Consider the following 23,743-nt stretch of genomic DNA (forward strand, 5'->3'; position numbering starts at 1 on the left):
TCAACCAAACTAACATTACTAGCCAATCAGAAGTAGAATGGGACGGGTCTTGGAAAATGTGTGATTGACAGATCCAGCTGTAACTGAGTCCTATTAACTCGGGGGGAGATTGAGGTGAAAAGCACAATAAACCTCGCAATAATCGAAAATTTGCTACTTTTCCATAGACTGGAGTGAGACCATAGATGTCTCTCGAGCTGTGTCTCTTATTTGGCACTCTGTGGTGTGACGGATCGTTGTAGCGCTTTAGTTCACGCAGAGCGCACATGAACCGATCATCTCTTCATTTTACTAGTTACAACACAAAATAAACATGAATGAGCATTTTGCACTATAGGCTATTGCATATTCATATATTCATTGTATTGGTACTTAACATGTGCTTCAGTATTGAATGTATAAATCTGTTTTATGACAGCCACCATTTAAATGTTTAGACTTAAAGCTGCAGTAGGTAACTTTTGTAAAAATGTATTTTTTTACATATTTGTTAAACCTGTCATTATGTCCTGACAGTAGAATATGAGACAGGTAATCTGTGAAAAAATCAAGCTCCTCTGGCTCCTCCCAGTGGTCATATTGCCATTTGCAGAAATACACCGCTCCCGGTAAGAACCAACCAATCAGAGTCAGGAGGAGTGTCTTAGCAGTGTCAATCAAGCTCGTGTGCGCGCTGATCACACTCCTGTCATGCACAGCCATAGTGCACAGCGCTTACAGGCGTTCAAATTCAGCTTTGCTTATAGCGGACAAACAATCCAGTTTCGTACGTATAATACCCCATAAAGTGCGTATCATATGCACGCGAAAAACTCATTTTGGCGTATATATTCTACGAGATTACAAACTCGTACTATTGATACGCATTTTCGTGTGATCGGGCTCTATTAAGTCATGATATGCAGTTTTAAGATTTTTTCAGGCGAGAATGTGCTGGTTTAAAGCTCAAATTTGTGGTTTATTGATAAAGATAGCGCCTTTCTGAAAATTTGATCTGACGTTGTCGGAGTTTTGAGATCCAGGCGATCACCGGACGCTCAGCGCTCATGTACCCAGCCGAGAGCAGCCTTACCTCGGCTAATCCTTCTGACGTTTGCTGCTGGCTCCGTTTTGGCTGAGGGCAACGTGACGTTTCATAAATTTATATATGGCTATTTAACTTTTGTATCATACTAAAGCGCTGATTTTGTATGCTTGACTGAATTGTTTGCTTTATTTCTTATTGTATATTTTTATACCTTTTATAATGGCTATTATTGAACATTAAAACTGACATTTAACAAAAAGAGAAGGTTGTGTTTTATGTTAAAGCCTATTTCATTTCATTACAGTGAAGATAATCAGAGTATGCACAAATAGTATTACATTTAATATTTTTGATATGTAAACGAAAAGAGGCAGGGTTGTTTAATATTTCGTTTTGTTATAAATATAAGCAGACATTGCAGATAATTAATCACTCGTTGCCTGAGGCTATTAATATGTTTTTGTTTGTTTCTTTAAATAAAACGAAAAGAGGCAGAGTGGTTTAATAACAAATTTTGTTTTATTCTTGGCTAAAATATACATACAGAGATAACCGGAGAAGCCAGCGCGAGCTGAGTGACGTTATCAAGTATGCTGCTGTTCCATTTGCAGAATCACCGGACTTGTGTTCTCCCGTCCACGGGAGTTCGTTCTCCGGAGTCGAACTTGCCAAGTCCTAACTACCAAGGAAACGAGTCCGAACTTAGTGAACTTGGTTTTGAGAAACGCCTAGTGTCAAAACTCTAGCCACATAACATACAGATAAAATGTCACGCACTGTGCAAAGCAACTATTGAAACCTACTAATTCACTGGCTTGTCAAGTTGCTGAAATAATGTACTAGCAAACCTTATTTAGCATTACATATCGATAGAATAATTACTTGCGTACTGTAACATTAGTTACCGTTATATTATCTTACTAGCTATTTATTACTTATAGAAATAGTGCATATACGTCATATAGTTACATTACATGTATTGCAAAATACAAAATGTTTTTGAGGACCAAGTTTGTAGTCAAAGTATGGGCAGGCCATAGTCAATGTAAATCATATTGTTGATGTTTCGTCTGTACCAGTGAATGTGCTATAACTGTTTATCCGCCGTCATCGGTGGCCCAGCTTGCTTACTAGCCTGCGCGTTCACGGCAGGCTCCGTTGTGATGGGGGAGGAGCTGTGGAGGGAGGGCTGTAGCGCAGCAGAGAGCAAGGGGGAGTGACCTGTGAGTTGTGCTTGTTCAAATTTTCAGGCTAAGTCAACGTTTTCTAAAAACTCCCTACTGCAGCTTTAAGCTGGGCACACATTTAACGACTAGCTAAAACATTCTATGACTATGCTCAACATACAGCGATTGTTTCCTGCGACAGAAGCAGATTTAAATACTTACACATGGAATTTGAACACCGACTGTAATCGCAGACTGAACGCAAATGGCTCTGACTGGACACGTTTGAGCGCGATCAGTCATAAGTATCAGTTTACATTCATAATCGGCCTTACAATCGTTAAGTGTGTGCGCGGCTTTAACGATACATTAAAAAAACTTTTTTTTTTTTTTTTTTTTTACTTGAAGCAAATGGTGTTTTTTCCATTTATTTTCTTCATATTGCAGTGAGTAACCTTTCTTGGTATTGCTGTTTCAAATAGCCCACTATAATCTGGAGTCTGTCAAGGGTTAATGGCAATGGCAGATACGTTACTATAGTGTCAAGGAAAATAATTTTCAAATAATGTGCTTTTCTTTTCTTTTTTTTGCTTTAACCCATGCAATCAACCATTCAGATTACAGATATTCAATCATCCTTTTGTGGTGACAAAAATATAAATTTTGCTTTTATCCTCAACATTACAGATTGATTTCTTGAGAGGTTGTCCATCTTCTGGCAGTTTAAATATTTGCTAGTTGACATTATGGCAATATATTGAACCACCAATGTAATGCTGATTGGCTCTTGCATCTGATTGTATTTTCCCATCATGCACCATCTGTCATTCAGGCTGTGGTCAACACTGCCGTATTCACACTGAAAGCTCATGAAGATGTGACGGACCAGTTTGAGTTTGTCATTGATCAGTGGAGGAAAGACATCGGCCATGGAACGCAAGTCATTCTGGGTAAGTATGTCATTTGACATTTAGCTGTCAAACTAAATGTCCTAAGATGCCACTGTTTTTCATCTATTTTTCAATCTTGCATTCTCTGTAGCCAAGAAGGTTTTCATAATGTAAATAAAACATTCCCTCTGGCATCCTTTACCTGCTATAAATAGTCTATATATGTCCTGTCCCTTGTTTATTGTTTGGTAAACATAAGCCATGAATCTCAGAAAAAAATTATTTAAAAATATTTTAAAAAATGTCAGGAAAATACATTAGGTTGTTACAAAAACCTGCCTGCAATGTTCTGGTAAGATTCACTGATGGTTACGAAAAATAGAACCTACAGAAAATGTTCTTAGAACGTTAGGAATTGGTTCCAAACAGGACCATGTGCTGAAATATTCAGTGTTTGCTTCTTGTCTGACTCTCATTCCTCCTCCAGTTACCAGCAACGACTGCCTCAAGGCTCTTGGTATCCGGGACGCCACGTGCGTTGTCCATTACGGGTTTCCCAGTTCCCCTAAGCTGTTCGGCAGCCGCCTCTTCTGCATGTCAGAGAATTTCAGAAGCCTTCCAGATGTGGTGCTTGCATTGGTTTGTCATTCCTGTATTTAATTGAGTGATAGGATGGTGATGTAACCATGGCTGTGACGTCCTGTGCAGGATCCCGGCGAGAGCTGGTCTCCTGCAGCTCAGTCCGTGCTGCTGCTGTCAGAGCAGAACGCCCGTCACGTGTGCGGTGTGCTGCGCTACCTGAGGAGAGCCGGGGCTCTCCTGCCCCCCGAACTGCTACAGTTTGCTCTGGGTGTCCAGCAGGCCAAAGAGGAGCAGAAGACAGACAGACCCCTCTGCTGCTCGCTCAAGAGCTTCGGCTTCTGCAGGTCTCTGCATCAAACACCATGTTTACATCATCTGTGAGTGTGAACGTCTGCTGCTGATTTACAAACGTATTCTTCCTCTTTGCAGGGACAGCACAGTTTGTCCAGATAGACACATGATCAACAAATCCCTGGATCATCCAAAGCACCTGGACACTAGCACTGTAATGGTCAGTTCAAAACAGCAAATCACAAATATATCTGGTTTTGGGCCATACGGTTTGAGACAATACATGGATGAAATCCTGTCATTTTGAATTTTATGTCGAATGTCATGGAATTTGGCAAATTTTGGCTCCGTTTACACTAGTGTGTCTTCGTCGTTTACATTATGCCAGCATTTGCTTCAACTGTTTACACTTACACACATGGGTTTTCAGTCGTGTAGTGTAGACGGAGATAGTTTCTGAAAAGCTGTGGAAACGCCATTGTAGACGAGGATCGTTTTCATTTTAAAACACTGTTTTAAAACAGAAACGCACTAGTGTAAACGGGCCCTAAGGTATCAGAAGTAGGGCTGTAGAGCTCATCAAATTCAAACTGCGATATGTGTTAGTGTCTGATTTATTAAACCACAAAGAAGCATCCAATACAAACAAACTCAAACGTCTTCATTATAAACTGGCAAAACAAAAGTTGAAGACGTGCCGATATTCGGTAATGCAATATCACGATAATGAATATGCACGATATTGTTATCGGCACTTAAAAATACCGTAAATAGTAATTACCATTTATTAATTTTTATAATGCATTTAAGAATACTTTCCACATCAGCCATATAAAAGGCACAACACCGCTATATTCTGTGTCAAAGGGACACGCGCTCAGATGTAAACAAGCCCAACGTGCATGAGAAGCACATGGCGGAATGAGTGAAGGAGACGCGCTGAATGAAAGTGCACGTTCACTCTCTGACAGCAGATGGAGCAGCAGAAATGCAGCGGTTACCCCGGAAACCCCGCAAACAAAACTGCACTAGTGAAGTTTTTAAAATGCTTCAAACAGCCATTCATTTTTTTGTAATCTCAATGTTCATCACAGCACCAAATACTTAATACTTAAAGACTTAATAGGCTATTTATTTTCAAACTTAAACATTTTTATGTTTTAATCTGGACTACAAAATGCCCTAATGACTAGAAATGTTCTTATTATTTGTTGTTGTTCAGTAAAACTTTCAGACATACAGCATGTTAATTCATAATTACCAAACTGACAATGTAAAATACTTACAAAGCATTAATTATTCTTAGTTAATGTTATATTACTAAAATCAAAAGAACTTATTTAATGGATCTGATATAAAACTAACAATGATCAGTTGTATTTCTTAACTAACATTAACAAAAAATAATACTTTCTGTAACAAATGTAGCTATTGCTCATTCTTAGTTAATGCATTAAATAATGAGACCTTATTTTAAAGTGTTACCTGTTGTTCTTTATAGCCTAATTCTTTTGCACTTTAATATCTGTTTGAAAATTTTACTTCAAATACAATAATAAAATACACAAATATAATCATTCAGTTCTTTTTGTTATAAGAAAGAGTTCTTAAACCTGTTATACTATGACAACACTTTTTTTTGCAACTTATTTCAATATCGTGATGATACAGTATACCATGATAAATTAATCACGCAATTAATCGCAAATTTGATACCGTCACATGCCTACTTGAAGGAATTGACAAGTACATTACTGTTATATATTAAAGTATCCTTCTCAAAGTCATAATCATAATAATAAATACAATTTATTAAAGCATTATTTTAAAGGAATTTGTTTTCATCCATGTTTTAATTTAATTTATGTAGTAAACTTCTCTTGTACAGCTAATTGACAAATTAGTGAATTGGAATTGCTATATTTTCACTTTATTACGTTAAGATTCACTTGTTTTGTTTTATTAATTGTTAATTGTTTTATTAAATCAGGTTTTATGAAATAATTTGACTACCACAGGTTTTGAAACCTTTGTTTTTTTTTTGTTTTTTTTTTGTTTGTTTTTTTAAACTGGTCAGATAAAGTGACCTGTATGAGTAGTAATTCAGCGCTCGCAGCTGTTTCATTAGAATAAAATAAAATAAAATAATGTGAATTTAAGTGATTAAAAGTAACTGTATCGAAGTTCAGGGAAGGAGGCAGACATTACACTTAATTTTAATCATGTACTTTTAATCACAAAAAACACTAGCAAAAGTGGCAGCATACAAGCATAATAAAAACAGCAAGGTAAATTGTCCCAGGCTCTCAGCCCGCCCTGCTTCATATCACAGTAACATTACAAGTCTTTTACCAGCACTGGAATGATTTGCACTGTTTATTTCTCCACTTGTCCATGTTTCAGAAGGGTGGTGTATCCTGCTTTTGCTTTGTTTGGAAATATTTCTGTTGGCAAAACAAAAACAGAACAGAAAAATGGTCTAAAATGATTTTTTTTTTTTAAGATTTATTTTTACGCTAAAAGTCTTGCTTTTATTCTGAGGATCAGCGCAGCTGCAATTTGTTTGCATTTACAGCTCCAAATGTGCTTTAAGTGAGCAATTGTAATGCATCTTGGGTGTTTACAGCTGCCTTTAAATGAGTTTAAGTGCCTCAGATCACTGAAAACACATTAACATCAGATTTAAGAGCGCATGCAAGCGTTTCCACAGTCTCTGTTCTTCTGACTCTGTCATGTTGCAGATTTTCAGATCATGTCATGTTTTTCAGTAGTAGTAAATATTAATTCTGGACTTTTTTTTTTTGATCAATTTCAGTGTGTTACAGTTTCACTTCTGCCAGTGATTGACGACAAAATGTTTCTCCCAAATCTCAAAAGGTTTTGCCGCTGCTCATAAAGACGGCGAACGTGTATTCTGGCCGTATCGTGAGCCAGAAAGACGACAGTTACGAGGCTCTCGCTGCTCAAATGAACGCACACTACGCTGGAGAGAGACGCTGTGCTGTGGAAGTGCTGAAGGGAGAACTGTACGCCATTCAGGAGGAGAACATCTATAACCGGTACTGACGCCCTCTGCTGGAACACTTGATGCGCACTCATCATTCTGGAAACATTTACTCCATACTTCATCATATACTAATACTGTCATTCAGCAAGGATGCATTAGATTGATCAACAGTGACTGTAAAGACGTTTATAATGTTACAAAAGATCTGAAGAATCCTGAAAAAATAAAATGCATCACGGTTTCCACAAAAAATATGAATTAGCAAAAACTTTTTAACAGGAGGATTAAACAAACTGTTAATAACTGAGCAACTATAATACTTGATCATCATATTAGTATGATTTCTGAAGGATCATGTGAAAGCTGGATCACAGGAATACATTATTTTACTATGTTCACATAGAAAACAGTTTTTACATTGTAATCTCTAATAATTTTACTGTATTTTTTTATCAAATGTATGCAACCTTAGTGAGCAGAAGGGACTTCCTTCAAAAACATTCCTTACCAACCCTCTTAACTTCTGAAGGGTGGTGTATGTAAATGAATAAATTCCATGAATGTTTATGGGAAATGATTGTTTGATTGTACATCCGGTCGCAGTGTGCGTGTGATGGAGGTGCCGGATAAAGGAGAGCAGCTGTTCAGCAGCGTCACTGCCTGCTTCATCGATGAGGGCCGCACACAGGAAGTGAAGTCACACCAGCTGCTCCAGCTTCCCGCTCAGTTCCAGGATCTGCCAGACCAGGCTGTAGAGATCATCCTGTGCAGGGTTCAGCCCATCGACGGGGAGGTGGACTGGAACCCCAAGGTCTCGACAGTCCCACCGACGCCAACATCTCTTCAGTTTGTACACGAACGACTGTTTAAAACAGAGCGATGTCTGTGTTCAGGTGACCAGAGCCGTGAGTCAGAAGATCAGAGGGAAGCTGCATCAGGCCAGGGTCGTGATGAGTGTGGGAAACACTGTCTGGGTTGATCCGATGGTAGGTGTTCATCAGGTTTGCTGGTCCACCCCAGTCTGAAAGTGTTCTAGCGCTTGTTCTCTTCACGCAGGTGCGTATGACGCGAGTGCCGGGTCTGAAGACCTACATCAACGAGTATAACGTCCACACTGAGATCCTGGCCTCTGGGTTTGGTGTCAATAATCCTCAACACGTGGACCTGCTGAAGAGGGTTTTCCAAGGAGACCAGGACTACAACATGCTGGATCAGAACCTGACAGACAACAGGTGTACAGAATTTCCCTAAGTATTAAAAGCTAAACCCATGGAAACCGTACTTTAAATCTTTTCAGTAGGCCCCTCCCCCTAGTAGGTGTGTCATGTTTCTCATTTGACAATTTACTGCACTATTTTATATTCAAATCTTTTTCTAATCTTGACAAAACACAGATGTGAGACTCAAGCTTATTCTGTTTTGTGATAGAAGTGATATTGAGACAGAAATGTTGCGTTTCACCCGGTGGCTATTTTTGGTACAGTGCCTAAACAAAATCACACAGGAACCTCAATTTTTGTGATAACGTTAAATTTGGAACACAACTTTATTAGACATGCCACTTTTTTTTTTTCAGAACCTTTCTTTAGTAGTAATCTACTACTGTAACTAACTCTTTGATGATTCAAAAACTCCATAAAGAGATTGGAAAACTAATCCATATGAATTAGGCTTTTACTCCCTGTAAACATTGATCAGCAAACATAAGATTCCAGAAGCTGCATAACACATGAGAAAGAACATTAGTTACGCAGCATGCAGAGGTTTGTTCTTGTGCATTTTTCAGGTTCAGTTGAGCTTCTGTACATGTTCGCTGATCAATGTTTACATGCGAGTAAAACCTAAATTAAATCTGTTCATCATAACAAGCGATTGATTCTCTTCAGAAAATTTGGACTAAACAGCTCGATTCATATGGATTAGTTTAATATCCTCTTTATGAAGTTTTTGAAGTATCAAAGTGGTAGTTGCAAAGGCAGTCAATGGAAGGAAATTTGACAGCATTCTGTCATCAAAAATATCTTAATTTGTGTTCTGAAGATGAAGTATAATAACAATAAAGTACGTTATATCAGTTACTACCACCAGTTACTACGATCTATTCTTTCAGTTTCTTGTACACACATATATTGTCATATTATTATTTTTTTTTATTATTATTTAAAGTACCCACTTTAAAGTGCTATTGTTTTGCTCTGGAAGGTATGAGAGCCATTCGTTGTCCTCAGAGAAGAGTCTTGCGGTCACAGATGACCTGATGACCAGCAGGATGAAGGATGTAGTCAGCGCTCATAATTCCATGCGCTTCATCCAGAGCCCTCAGATCAGCAGTGCTGTCCTGAGCAACGGAGATAGGGAGCCTTCAGAGGACAGCAGCAGTGTCATCAGGCTAGTCTCTATTAGCCCAACATTGAGATTGACTTCTGCTAGCTGCTTTTCTTAGTTAAAAAAATTATATTTTGTGTGTGTGTGTGTGTGTGTGTGTGTGTGTGTATGATATATATATATATATATATATATATATATATATATATATATATATATATATATATATATATATATATATATATATATATATATATGTGTTAGCCTGACATGGTCATACTCAATTCTAGTCAGAATATGAGTCTGATACTGCTCCATTGGGCTTTGATTATGGGGGCGTATTTCAACCGATCCAGGAAAGACCTCAATTGGATAGACCTACAACCAATCAGAGCTACAGAGTAAGTGATGTATGTTGAGCGACGCATAGTTGTCAACAGAACTCAACTGCACACATGCTGGAACTAGTAGAAGATGAGCGTAAACAATCTTTGCCGGTGTTGTAAAAAGAATAAGTATACACGGAGTACTTGCCAATTAATGCGCTGTCGATATCTTCTATAACGGACGCGATGGCGGAATCTACACATCTCAGTTCTTCAACAGCCATCATTGTTGTAAACCTAAACTAATTCAACCCAAACGCTCTTTGATGACGTGGCTGATTACGTTTCTGGTGATAATTTGTCAATCATCGCCCTGACAAATGTGATTGGTCCGAACAGTTTCTATTCGGGCATAATTACTCCTCTACGGATCGAGTCCAGACCGAACTCCCCGACCTCAAAATGTTGTGGGCGGGGCTAAGTTCGGCTGGCATCCAGGCTATATGTATGTGTGTGTGTGTGTGTATATATATATATATATATATATATATATATATATATATATATATATATATATATATATATATATATATATATATATATATATATATCACATTAACCGAAAATGAAAATTTTTTTATCAATGACGGAAAAATCTGAAGGCCGTCCGTCACGTTGACAGATTACACTGAGGGTGATCTATTGTAAATTGTAACTGTAATTCACACCCCTGTCCAGTTGGTGGCGAGTGCGCTCCAATGTAGCAGCAGAGCACTGGATCCAGGAAAAAAAATTAAATTGGCACAAATCTTTTGCTATGCGTTTGATAACGCACAGGCGAGTACCCAGTAGCTATCTATCACGCCACATTAAAGGGCACCAAAACGGTATTTATTGCTTGAATTTCTTAATGAAATGGCCAGAATTTGAAATCTGAGACTTTGTTCCATATCAAAAGTAACACAAAGCTTTAAGCCTATTGCGATTTATTGGATGGGAGGCGCGCGCACTACTACTGTTTATTCATCAACAGCATATAGCCTACTAAAAGATCCACTGGGATTTACGAATCGATATTGGTCTTATGAATGTGACCAAAACAGCAAGGAGACATTTTAATTGTTTATTAATAAAGTAATGTTTTCTTAATCAGTGTCGGCGGCAAAGATGAAGTTGACATTACTGACTCTCCTCGTCTCCTCATAGTGGACATGCCTAGAGAGATAATGCACATTTAATTCGGTTTAGGCTACATAATCAGAGTAGCCTATTTCTTTTCGTTTTTAATTATTTCATTTTCGTTAAAGTATATATTTAAAGCTTTCTATAGATATATTTCTCATGTCTCTGAGGCAAGCAGCCGCTGAGTTTTGGTTCATTTAGCCTACAAGGTGCGCTCCAGTTCATGTGCAAGTGATCGCGCCGGCGCCTCCATGTCATGATTATATTGTCTGCTATATTTGCTTCTTATTTATTACATCCAGGCAATTGGTTAATAAAACATTGATTAAAATTAAGATACAATTTTTACAAAACGAAATTCACTTTAAAGAGAGGCTTTCTACAAAATAAAACTTCATGAAGTGTTTAAAATCATGTCTGACCCACTCCATGTCTCCCGACATATTGCGCATCTTTTGATGCATCTTACTCATGCTGTTCACTTTTCATAATCAAATAGATGAATTTAAAACATAACATGACTATTCAAACATAAATTTGAAACTGTTTTCTTTAATGGCTACCAACACGTAGCCTATAGTACAGTACAGAGAAATTTCACGTGTGAATTACCCGTCATTTTAATTTTCATATTTTAATTATAATAACACATCTAATTGCTTTTATTTTTGTTCACATATAAAAGCAATTAAATGTGTTGTTGTAATTAAAATATGAAAATTAAAATGACGGGTAATAATAGATTGACTTTTTTCTGTATTTTATATGGATTTCTGTATTTTTTCCGACCTTAACCCTCAGGTTGAGAGAGTCAGGTTTCCCCAAAAATGCTAGTTAACATTAAAGTCAGTCAGTTTTAGTCTGATGCAATACTCACCCAGGGTATAACTGCTTCCCCCATTTTTTTTTTTTTTTTTTTTTTTTTATTGGTCCTACCTTGTTACACTTGTGGTCTTCCTGGTCAAAAATGACCGGCCTACAAAAAAAAATTATTATAAATCTCTTATGCTATATTATCACCAAATATTATATTCAATCTTTTTGTCAATTCATTTTCTTTCAGTTAGGACAGGTTTTGTATTTGTTTTAAGCTGGCTGATTGTGGGCCTCATTGATCTGAGCTCATATTGGTAAAAAAATTACCATCCATTGAAAAAGATCAAAAATAAGAGAAACATTTAGTGTTCAGAAGCATGTCCATGTCATGCTTCTGATTTAAGTCTCATGACTTGGACATGGAGAAAAACTTTTTTAGCCAATAACGTGAGTTCAGGACTGATTCACAAGTCTTTCTCATGCTGATTCATTAAAATCAGACTACACTGGTTACAAAAATTGTATTGTTCCAGTTTTTTTTTAATGGAAATGGTTCTGAATATGAACTGACTCCCAGTTTTTGTTTTGTAATGACTCACTTTCTTCTTCTTTTTTTTTTTTTTCTTCTTTTCTCCCCTCTTTCAGCCCCGATCTGAACGGATTCTCAACTCTGAACGGGACCAGCTCTGAAACAGGCATGTTCATGTTCAGTCGGCTGTAAGCAGTGGTTTAAAGTGAACTAGTCCGTTCATTAGCACTTGTAGTAATACTTGGTTTTTGTCCACATTGATTATGCAGAAAAAGTTGAAGCCCTGAATGTCAACGAATTACAGACTGTTAATAAACTGCAGAGTTTCCATAATCCAGCCATTTTCTCATTCCAGCCTTCCAGGTGAGTCACATGTCCTGAAATGTGTGTGAACATTCAGCCACAGCATCTGTTTATTTCTCATATCAGTGTTTCCTGCAGTTTTCACCCGCAGATCAAGTGGTTTCAGAGGGGTGAGTTTGTGACCGTCTGCGTGAAGCTCATCAATCCAGTGATGCAGAAGTGTGAATTCAACTCTGACACCGTCATTTACAGGTCACATGATTACACTGTGTTCTGTCATTTTACTGTTGGAAGAAGCGTATTGACACAGTCGTTTTACTGTCTGTAATGAAGAAGCCAAATGTTTTTCTGACATCGTTGTATGGTGTTTTATGGGGATTTTTTGATGCATTTTGATCTCAGTGGGTACGTGAATGACCGCCATTACTACGCAAAGCTTGAGCTGTTCGGTGACATCATCGCAGAGAGGTGCTCATGGGAAATCAAGTGCAATGAGCCCGTGATGAAGCTGATGAAAAAGGAAAAGCAGGACTGGAGGACGCTCCTCAAACATAAGGCATCTAGATCTCATTCAGAGCATTTACAATACATTAATCATGCTGTATTATGTGGAATCAAACTGATGCCGATGACTTGCAATGAATAATTTTTAAACTCTCTCCACAGAGTGCCTTTGTCAGCTATGAGTTTGACTACATTGATGAGGCTCGTGTTTCTCCAGTAAACGGTGAGGAATACATACAAGTGCTGGTCATATAATTGGAATATCAAAATGTTGATTTATTTCACTAATTCCATTTAAAAAGTGAAACTTGTATATTATATTCATTCATTACACACAGACTGATATATTTCAAATGTTTATTTCTTTTCATTTTGATGATTATAACTGACAACTAAGGAAAATCCCAAATGTAGTATCTCAGAAAATTAGAATATTACTTAAGACCAATACAAAGAAAGGATTTTTAGAAATCTTGGCCAACTGAAAAGTGTGAACATGAAAAGTATGAGCATGTACAACACTCAATACTTAGTTGGGGCTCCTTTTGCCTGAATTACTGCAGCAATGCGGCATGGCATGGAGTCCATCAGTCTGTGGCACTACTCAGGTGTTATGAGAGCCCAGGTTGCTCTGATAGTGGCCTTCAGCTCTTCTGCATTGTTGGGTCTGGCATATCGCATCTTCCTCTTCACAATACCCCATAGATTTTCTATGGGGTTAAGGTCATGCGAGTTTGCTGGCCAATTAAGAACAGGGATACCATGGTCCTTAAACCAGGCACTGGTAGTTTTGGCACTGTGTGCAGGTGCCAAGTCCTGTTGGAAAATGAAATCTGCATCTCCATAAAGTTGGACAGCAGCAGGAAGCATGAAGTGCTCTAAAACTTCCTGGTATACGGCTGCATTGACCTTGGACCTCAGAAAACACAGTGGACCAACACCAGCAGATGACATGGCACCTCAAACCATCACTGACTGTGGAAACTTTACACTGGACCTCAAGCAACGTGGATTGTGTGCCTCTCCTCTCTTCCTCCAGACTCTGGGACCCTGATTTCCAAAGGAAATGCAAAATTTACTTTCATCAGAGAACATAACTTTGGACCACTCAGCAGCAGTCCAGTCCTTTTTGTCTTTAGACGCTTCTGACGCTGTCTGTTGTTCAAGAGTGGCTTGACACAAGGAATACGACAGCTGAAACCCATGTCTTGCATACGTCTGTGCGTAGTGGTTCTTGAAGCACTGACTCCAGCTGCAGTCCACTCTTTGTGAATCTCCCCCACATTTTTGAATGGGTTTTGTTTCACAATCCTCTCCAGGGTGCAGTTATCCCTATTGCTTGTACACTTTTTTTCTACCACATCTTTTCCTTCCCTTCGCCTCTCTATTAATGTGCTTGGACACAGAGCTCTGTGAACAGCCAGCCTCTTTTGCAATGACCTTTTGTGTCTTGCCCTCCTTGTGCAAGGTGTCAATGGTCGTCTTTTGGACAACTGTCAAGTCAGCAGTCTTCCCCATGATTGTGTAGCCTACAGAACAAGACTGAGAGACCATTTAAAGGCCTTTGCAGGTGTTTTGAGTTAATTAGCTGATTAGAGTGTGGCACCAGGTGTCTTCAATATTGAACCTTTTCACAATATTCTAATTTTCTGAGATACTGAATTTGGGATTTTCCTTAGTTGTCAGTTATAATCATCAAAATTAAAAGAAATAAACATTTGAAATATATCAGCCTGTGTGTAATGAATGAATATAATATACAAGTTTCACTTTTTGAATGGAATTAGTGAAAGAAATCAACTTTTTGATGATATTCTAATTATATGACCAGCACCTGTATGTATCTGATTGGTTTAACCCTCAATAGCTCAGTTTTGCCCAAGAGTTTTAGGAGTGTCACTTTTTTTCTAGTTGTTTTAATCAAATATCACTGATGTCCCTGAAGTAGCTATGACAAAATGACACGCTTTATGAAGGGAATTTAGGTTATTTAGATCTTATTTCCCCCTGCTCTGTGTTTGGGTCTTTCTCATTCATTTCATATGTTTTTTTGTTTGTTTCAGATTGTAAAAAGTCACCAAGTTTTGAACCACTCAGATTGAGAAAAGCATTACAAAATTTCTGCTTCTATTTTGAAAGCGATGAGATTGCCAGCATCCGAGCTCACATTCTCCTCCTCCATTAGTTTACTGTCTGATTAACATACTGTTTAAATTTATACAGAATTGTTAAAGGAAGTAAATGCTATACGAAAACGTATTATAGCTTTTACTCAAAAGAAAGGAAAACTCTATAATGCTTTCTAATCTGTCAGCATTCAGCAAATATGCCTTTATAACATTTATACAAATCTTTGAATTTCTAATAAACATTAGATTAGATATTCATTAGACTCAGAACATCCAGCTGTGAGATCTTCTTAAATGTAGACCGCATATAAAAATATTACTGTGTGTAACAGTTTAAAATTAGCCCTAACTAGTCTTTATTTAAAAAAAAAATAGTGATGTCAAATCGATTAATCGCATCTAATATAAGCCATATATTAGATAATTGTATAAAATAATCCAGAAAAAAGCACAAACACGGCCGAGATGTCAAATTCAGTGGCTGGAATTAGCTGAGGTGACGGCTCACAGACAGCAGCGGCAAACCTGTCACTCAAGTGACCACGCCCTTAAGTATGCAGAACTTTGAAGCTTAATATAATTGTCGGGTGTGCAAATGACACAACTCAAAATCAGAACAGGACTCCATACCTTTTGTAATGAAACAGCAATCGCGAGATGAATCAAATCTGTTGCACTTGGGTAAAATGTCCACAAGTGTCCACAGAAAAACAAACAACAGCACTTTTTGTCCACAAAAGCATTAAGTGCATGAAAATATTGATATGTTATCCATTGTTTGCATCACATTTCTTCTGAATGATCTGCTCTCCATCATCGTTCTTCAAGAAATTATGCAACATGAGCAGCGTTTGTTGAAAAACTGTATATGATTGTATACATTAGACTCTCACAAATAAATGAGCTGGCGTCCAAAGTATATTTTTTTTCGAAATAGTGCAGCAGTTTTAGTTAAAATATCCAAGCAGTGCTGTTTGAGTTTGTGGAGTCTTGAGAGGCATATTCCCCAGCCATTGTCATAGTACCATCGTCTCGACCATTGTCTCTGACGGCTCACAGACAGCAGTGGCAAACCTGTCACTCAAGTGACCACACCCTTAATTATGCAGAACTTTAAGGCTTAATATAATTTAAACGGATGAGTTATAAAAAAATTCACCCCCCTCAGTGTTGTCATGAAGGGCAAAATTAGCTATATAGACCAAAACCACAATTTGTACCAGACTGTAAACATGTTTTTTTCTGCTGTAAAATTGGCCATTTTAACATGTGGGTCAATGAGATTCTGCTCTCTTTTGGAGCATGTCCCTAGAGGCCAGTCGATGAATCGCAGTTAGTCACTTTTGTATTGGCTTCAAGAGAAACGGGGAGTTTGCCGCTTGATACCGTATCATAGTAAGCAAAGCGTCAACTGAAAAGATGCTGCATTGCCGAAATGCTCTTAAGTGCCTAGCGTTTTCAGCTGGCTAAAAACAGACATGCGGCCTAAAAGTGTTTTCTGGAGCCGTTAGATAAGTTAATCTTCCCCTCCTCACTTCACATGCATCACGTGATCAATCCTGAACGTTTGAATATGCATAAGTGCAGATGAGGGTTGCTGTGCAGTAGTTCAGTGAACACCTGTTCAGGCATGTGAGCGGTGTTTGTTGTCCCTCAGGGCACTCGTTCCTGGCTGAGGTGGGAGAGGACGGCTGTTTCGTCAGCTCCGAGAGCGGCAGCGACAGCGACTGACACGACGGGCCTCAAATACTATACATTAACTGAGCACAGCTGCCTCCACATCAGTTTGGAGTAAAACTACATCTATTTCACTGTCTGTTGACCAATAATAATGATGATAATAATAATAATAATAGTTTTTTTTTGTGTGTGTGTGTTATGAGTCCCACGGCTGTCTTCTCAAGGGCTTCTTTGAGTTACGCTAGTTTTGTTAATATATCTACTTCAACATCAACAATGTTGTGAAGCGCTGCTTTGCTTGCAGTGCGTAAAGTGTTTTTGTTTGTGTTCTTTCATATGGATATTTAAGTTTGTTGTAGATTTTCATAAATTACTACACTGTCTAATAATATGCATGTTCTTTGATGCAATAAAGTCACACCAAGCATACGGTTTCTTTCATGGCTTGTGAACTTGGTCTCAATGAAACAGAAGTAGCCAGAAATCGTTTTCTTTTAGTGATGTACATCTGAGTGAAACTGTTTATCAAAAAAATAAATAAATAAAAATGTAGGGCGGGGCCTAGTTCTCTCATTCGGTTGTTGATTGGATGGAGGCAGATCTGATTGGTGAGAAGTAAGGGGCGGGGTTTAAGCGGACTAAATGATTGGCTTCAGATTGAGTTGAAGTTTTGATTGGAGATTGAGATAAAAATAAAAATGCATGGTTGAATCATTCACAGAACACACTAAAAATGCTGGATTAAAAACAACCCAGTGGTTGGGTTAAATGTTTGCTCAACCTGCTGGGTAGCTTTATTTAACTCAACTATTGTTTAAAAATGACTATATCTGGCTTAAAATGAACCCAAAATATGTTGGAAAGTAAAAATCAGACACAATAATAAAAGCAATTTAATAAATGCTTAGTTTATTATTCATTAAAACATTAATGTTCATTTCCATAGCCTACTTTAAGTTCATTTTAAGCAAGCAATACAGTCATTTTTAAACAATAGTTGAGTTAAATAAAACTACCCAGCAGGTTCGTCAAACATTTAACCCAACCTCTGAGTAGTTTTTAACCCAGCTTTTTTAGAGTAAGATCAATAATGTGCTTAGAAAATAAATCGATTAATGGTTAATGAATGCACTCTGAAAGCTCTTGAACATAGTGGTTAATTAATATAATTGTTTTTTTAACCTTTATTACAAAAATTGTTCCTTATTTTCCTTCAAATAAGGAAAAGGCACTATCTTTAATCATATATTGAAAGGGGAATAAATAATACAAAAATAAATAAAAAATACCGTGATATGTCAAAGGAAATTATAAAATAAAATGAATTAATCATTGTTATTTACTTGAGTAATTTAGACATTTTTAACTATTTTAGACATTTTTTCGGCATTTTTAAGGTAATTCCTTGTTTTCTAAGAGGATGCGCTTTAATTTCATGTGACAGAATTGAAATGGACCAGTAGAAAAGCTGTTTTAAGTGTTCCTGATTGGGTGTGGCGTAACATGCTCAAGTGGGCTCTGATTGGTCAGTTCGGAAGCAGTAACTCTTCACTGCGCCTTCGGTTCTGGAGGAGGAAGAGAAGATTTCCACGTGATTGACATGACCAATCAAATCTTTAGAATCGGCTACGAGGTGGTGCTTGCTCTTGACCGGTCACGCCCTCACGGTATGTACTGCACATAAGGACCCCAAGTCGCCTTTTACTGCCTGTTCAAGAGTAAATTTATTTTATCCATGTGTACATATATATATCACTAAAAATAATTATAACATTCAAAACCTATTTAATACGTTAACACAACTTATTTCTCCTAGAAAAAGTATTATTATTATTTTAATTTTTAGTAATACTCTGGAAATCTTCCTCAGGCGTCATGCAGAGGCGGCCCGTGGGGTCCTGCTGGTGGAAATGTCATTCAGTGCAGCAGTTACTCAACTCATGTCATGGAGAGTGAGCATCAGTTGAGCTGAGAGTGTGTGTTTTGATCGCTGAAGTGTGGCTCTCATGGCAGCGCTGCTCTCCGCTGCTGCTGCTGCTGCTTCTGCGCGCTGCGGGTCCAGAGCGTTACTGCGCCTCAGCGCTCGAGCTGCGGGGAGAACCAGCGCCGCTCATCCGCGGGTCAGACTCACTCACACACACATGATTGTGCTTCATCACACTGATCTCAGATCAGATGTGCTGTTTGTTCTGTCTTCTGCATTATCTGATACCTATATATGAGACATATTTTTGTGTGTGTGTGTGTGTGTGTGTGTGTGTGTGAGTGTGTGATATATAATATGTAAGTGTGTGTGTATAATATATATTATTATGTATAATATGTAATTGTGTTTGTTTGTTTGTGTGTGTGTGTGTGTGTGTGTGAGAGAGTGTGATATATAATGTATAATATGTAAGTGTGTGTAATATATATGTATATGTAATTGTGTGTGTGTGTGTGTGTGTGTGTGTGTGTGTGTGTGTGTGTGTGTGTGTGTGTATGATGTAACAAATAACACGGTGAGGTAACTGCTAGGTATGTTTCATTGATTTATGACTCATAATTCCTTCTTTTCTCAGTTTTTAGCTCTGAACCGTATTAGACCAGTCACATCCATAGGGAATCACTACACATTTCCAATCTTGCGTTACTCCACTGACGCTCCTAAAGGTAAGATAAGAGCAGGTGGTTGGACAGAGTCATTTTCTCCAGAATAATCATTCACAGAGCGTCTTCTTCCTCAGATGGTAAAGCGAGCGGACCAGAGCCGCGGCCAGGAGGAGGAGGAGGAAGGAAAGGAGGGAGGAAAGACTGGAAGAGTCGACTGCTACAGGTAAACCCTCAAACCTCCTTCTGAAGCTCACCAAGCTTTATTATTTTAAATGACTCTGTTAAACTTACACACATGATCTATAGAGATTAGTGCTGTCAATCGGTTAAAAAAATCAACTAATTAACTGCACAATTTTTCTGTAATTAAAAATATTGTTTTTAATATTTTTTTAATATTGTAATAATTTCAGTTACTCTCCAAATTAATGTAGGAACACCTTAAATACATTATATTTTAAATATTTGTTTGATGGCATCTTTTTATGAATGAAGGCCAGTATCACTGATACTAATACTGTACTGATGTTTCAATGAAATTGATATTTTTTAAAAACATTAATTATAGACATTCAACATTACAGCACAACTGAAAGTTATTAATTTCAACATTTATTAGGCTTTAAAAACTAACTTTTAATTTAAGAGAACTTAAAACAATCTTCACATAAACCCATAATAATGTTATATTTACCTGTGGAAATGTACAGAAATTGAATAAAGTTATCAAACACTTTACAGTCTTCACTGCATAAATGATCAATTAAATCCTCATGAAATCTACCGTTTTCAGTTATCTTTGTTCTTTGATGAACATTAATGACAGACATCACAGCAACTGGTTTATTAGGCTGCTGTCACTTTAAGAGCTGCCGCTGCCGAACATGACGCGCATCTCATTTTCTCACAACTATAAGTACATTAAAGACATTATTTAACTTATTTAAGACTGCTCTAATGAGGATACTCCACAAAACAGACATTTTGGCATAATTCCGTGTTATTGTTTGCGTGAAAGAGAACTGGATACTGGCGCGCGTCTTTCTGTCACATGAGTTGTGTGTGTGTCACATGACATGACATTCACAGACAGCGCGTTCTCGTTTGTCTTGTGGCGCTTGAATGGTGTAAAAGCATTTGCGTTAATAAAAGTGTGATTATATAATGTAACGCTAGATTATGATGGAAAAAATGGATGCTGCATTAATATTTTTATTGCGGTAAGGCCCGTTTACACCAAGAACGATAACTATAAAGATAACAATAAAGATATAGTTCTAAAAATTGTAAGAAAACAAAACAAGAATAGCACTGTCCACACCACAGCTATAACAATATCATTGGGATCACTTTCAGAATTATTTTTTTCCAGCTGTTGAACGATAAACACTGACAGCCAATCAGAATCTGTTCTAATTTAAGGGCTCGCACATTTAAAATGGCAGACGACACTGCGGAGAAGTTAATCGCCGAAGTCCAGAAAAATCCACCACTGTTTGACGAGTCAAACCCCCTTTTCAAGGATACTTTAAAGAAAATGGATATATGGAAAACAATCGGTCATGCCCTCGGAATAAATGGTGGAAGTATTAACCATGAGATCATAATGCCAGACTAGCAAACAGTGTAACATAAAGTTACCTCAGGTATCCAGCGCTAGTTTCGACAACATTGTCTTGCTTCCTTTGAAGTTGCAGTGAAAAAGACTAGGTGTTGTTTTTATTCTATGATGTCAGCTAAATTCAGCTAAATTTTGATTAGATTAGATCAATTTGATTTAGATTAGATCGATTACACTAGCTATTCACTCGAAACATAGCATGCTGGGGACATCTGCTGGTTAAAGCTGTGTAAATGCAGCAAGAACTGTAAAAACATGTTATAGACCCCTTAAAAGTTTGTAAACATTGCAATATTTCCTGGTGGGCGGGGCTTAGCTGGAGGCAAAAAGAGACGCTGGACTCAATGTTGACAAGCGTAAGCTAGCATGTTTTAGGAGGGATTTATTAAACTAGATGCAGAAGAAGGTTCAGAACTGTCCGAATATGTACAGTCACTGACTCTGCGGGACCGTGACAGCTATTTTTGTAAATTAACTTAATTTTTGGATATTTCCTAGACATATGAATTACTTTCGGGTAGTTCGGGGAATTTTATCAAGGCTTATTGTCTAATGTAACCTAACGCTGGGCTAACTATGATTATGGCTAGCAATGTGGATTATGTTAAGAGACCATTCAAAGGTTGGCACACACATCTATCGCTGTATGTTTGTTTAACATTTAAGCTAGCTAGTGCGCTGAAAGTTGGCGACTTTTCACCTATAAAACAGAAACTTGCTGATTTGTACTAGATAAAACCAACACACCATTACATATGCATCGATTATTTTACCCGATATGAAGTGTGCACTGCAAACACGAGCATTATTTATGATCGTCTCTGTCCAGTCTGTACGCCGTATTGCTTTCAACCACAATTATCTTCTTGATTTCTGTGAAGGAATGTCTGCCGGGATCTGGTAAAACCAAAAGTCCTGTTCCTTCTATTCTGGCAGCCAAAAACACAACAAGACGACATTTTAAAGTCAAAACCTCAAACTTTTAGCGCGCCTGCTATTAGTTCTTCCTTATGTTTTGCCTCCAGCTAGAGCAGTGACGTCACAGTGACGTAGGCGATTAAAGGGTCTATACACACATTAAAACTGCAGTATGTGAGCCTAGAATAAACAGACCGTTATCATTCCTTGGTGTGGATGCAAATATAGTTTCCGTTATAGTTATCGTTATTGGTGTGAAAAGGCCTTTCGACTGAAAGAATGAATCGCATGCGTTAACGCACTAATTTTGACACTGCCGTTCAGAAGTTTGGGATCGATAAGATTTTTAATGTTTTTGAAAGAAGTCTCTTCTGCTCATCAAAGCTGCATTTATTTGATAAAAAAGTAAGAATGTGAAATATTATTAGTAATTTAAAATAACTTCTATTTGAATATACAGAGCTGATTTTTGGAATCTTTTGCAACTATATAAAGTTCTTTACTGTCACTTTTGATCAATTGAATGCATCCTTGCTGAATAAAAGTAATAATTTTTTCAATTTCTTTCAAAAAATATTTGACTGATTTTTATATGTTTTATATATTTCTATATTTAAACTTGTGTGTATTATTATGCATTGTATTATGTGAAGTAATTTTGATGTTTTTTCATTACAGTAATGAGAATTAAATTTTTCAACCTCTTGAAATAGTATTTGGTTTCTTTATACAAACTATTATGTATTCGTTTTTGAGGGGTTGAATATGTTGACAAAATATATCCTGTGAAAACAGTAGAATTGCACAGAAGACACATGAGCTGACTGAAAGCATGTGAGTTGAACATGTTTCTGCTCCATCATTCAGGGAGATGTGCCATGGGACGACAAGGACTTCCGCTATATCTTGATGACGATGGGAGGCGTTGCGTCCGTCCTGCTGTACCTCTACCTCAGAGATCCGGGCAGAGAGATCACCTGGAAGGATTTTGTCCATCGGTATCTGGACAGAGGACTGGTGAGAATGATTTAAGAGTCCGTTCTCAATAGCTGATAGAAGCATGAAGAACATTGGCAGTATATTGTGTGTTTTCTCGATAATAAACTCATTTGACAGCACACACAGTGAAGTGTCATTGTCTGCTCTGAAACAGCCTTTGCTCTGCACAGGTTGAGCGTTTAGAGGTCGTGAACAAGCAGTTCGTCAGGGTCATCCTGGTCCCCGGGGCCGACTCCTCTGAAGCAGTAAGTGATGATGATTTGCTGTACAGTAGCCTGTGTATTTGTGCTCTGGCACTGATGTGCACTTGTTTGCCTTCAGAGCTACGTGTGGTTTAACATTGGCAGCGTGGACACGTTTGAGAGGAATCTGGAAGCCGCTCACTATGAGTTGGGCCTGGAGCCGTCGCACAGAGCAGCGGTCATCTACACCTCTGAGAGTGATGGGTGAGTCACCGACCGCTCCTGCCTACTGTTACAATCTGTGTGTGTGTGTGTATGTTGGAGGTTGCTCGATTAATGGACTATATGTACAGAGCGTTCTTTAGAACGTCCGCATTAATATAAGCCAGCTGGAAAACTTCCGGTGAGAGTCATGTGCTGGTGTGTTGAGAATCATTAGTGTAATACTTAGTAGGGTTGCACGGTGTACCGGTACTACGGTAGTATCGCGATACCAAAGCTTCAAAATACTGGCGATGCCATTGTATTTTTTAAACGGTAGTATCGTCAGTACCGTAAGGAATGTTGTATGTGCGGCAGGTACACTTCAACTGAACATACGTGCCTGCAAAAACATTACAAGAGACTGCCGTTGACTCTCTGCTGTGCCCTGTGTAGTAAATGCTCTGTAGAAT

General features: G+C 37.9%; 2 protein-coding genes across 3 annotated transcripts in view; both read left to right on the top strand.

Annotated features, from left to right (window-relative positions):
* tdrd12 (tudor domain containing 12) overlaps window positions 1-17,186 on the top strand; it is a 47,502-nt gene extending 30,316 nt beyond the window's left edge. The window contains exons 23-37 of one of the 2 annotated variants that reach the window (XM_048159007.1): window positions 3,026-3,143; window positions 3,571-3,710; window positions 3,792-4,009; window positions 4,095-4,176; window positions 6,834-7,015; window positions 7,567-7,774; window positions 7,857-7,949; window positions 8,020-8,195; window positions 9,166-9,351; window positions 12,258-12,307; window positions 12,411-12,504; window positions 12,571-12,696; window positions 12,847-13,000; window positions 13,111-13,171; window positions 16,735-17,186. In XM_048159007.1, the coding sequence (XP_048014964.1) occupies window positions 3,026-3,143; window positions 3,571-3,710; window positions 3,792-4,009; window positions 4,095-4,176; window positions 6,834-7,015; window positions 7,567-7,774; window positions 7,857-7,949; window positions 8,020-8,195; window positions 9,166-9,351; window positions 12,258-12,307; window positions 12,411-12,504; window positions 12,571-12,696; window positions 12,847-13,000; window positions 13,111-13,171; window positions 16,735-16,808 (1,962 nt within the window). In that variant the 3' untranslated portion in view covers window positions 16,809-17,186. The remainder of the gene's footprint in view (window positions 1-3,025; window positions 3,144-3,570; window positions 3,711-3,791; window positions 4,010-4,094; window positions 4,177-6,833; window positions 7,016-7,566; window positions 7,775-7,856; window positions 7,950-8,019; window positions 8,196-9,165; window positions 9,352-12,257; window positions 12,308-12,410; window positions 12,505-12,570; window positions 12,697-12,846; window positions 13,001-13,110; window positions 13,172-16,734) is intronic. The other variant, XM_048159008.1, reaches the window with a different exon arrangement.
* Window positions 17,187-18,644: 1,458 nt separating this feature from the next.
* The window catches only part of afg3l1 (AFG3-like AAA ATPase 1), a 16,785-nt gene continuing 11,686 nt past the window's right edge, over window positions 18,645-23,743 (top strand). Inside the window, exons 1-6 of the mRNA XM_048158412.1 lie at window positions 18,645-18,877; window positions 19,319-19,409; window positions 19,484-19,572; window positions 22,756-22,905; window positions 23,058-23,132; window positions 23,209-23,333. Coding sequence (XP_048014369.1) covers window positions 18,764-18,877; window positions 19,319-19,409; window positions 19,484-19,572; window positions 22,756-22,905; window positions 23,058-23,132; window positions 23,209-23,333 — 644 coding nt within the window. The 5' untranslated portion in view covers window positions 18,645-18,763. The remainder of the gene's footprint in view (window positions 18,878-19,318; window positions 19,410-19,483; window positions 19,573-22,755; window positions 22,906-23,057; window positions 23,133-23,208; window positions 23,334-23,743) is intronic.

Source organism: Megalobrama amblycephala, linkage group LG15 (genome assembly GCF_018812025.1).
Source record: "Megalobrama amblycephala isolate DHTTF-2021 linkage group LG15, ASM1881202v1, whole genome shotgun sequence".
Taxonomy (NCBI): Eukaryota; Metazoa; Chordata; class Actinopteri; order Cypriniformes; family Xenocyprididae; genus Megalobrama; species Megalobrama amblycephala.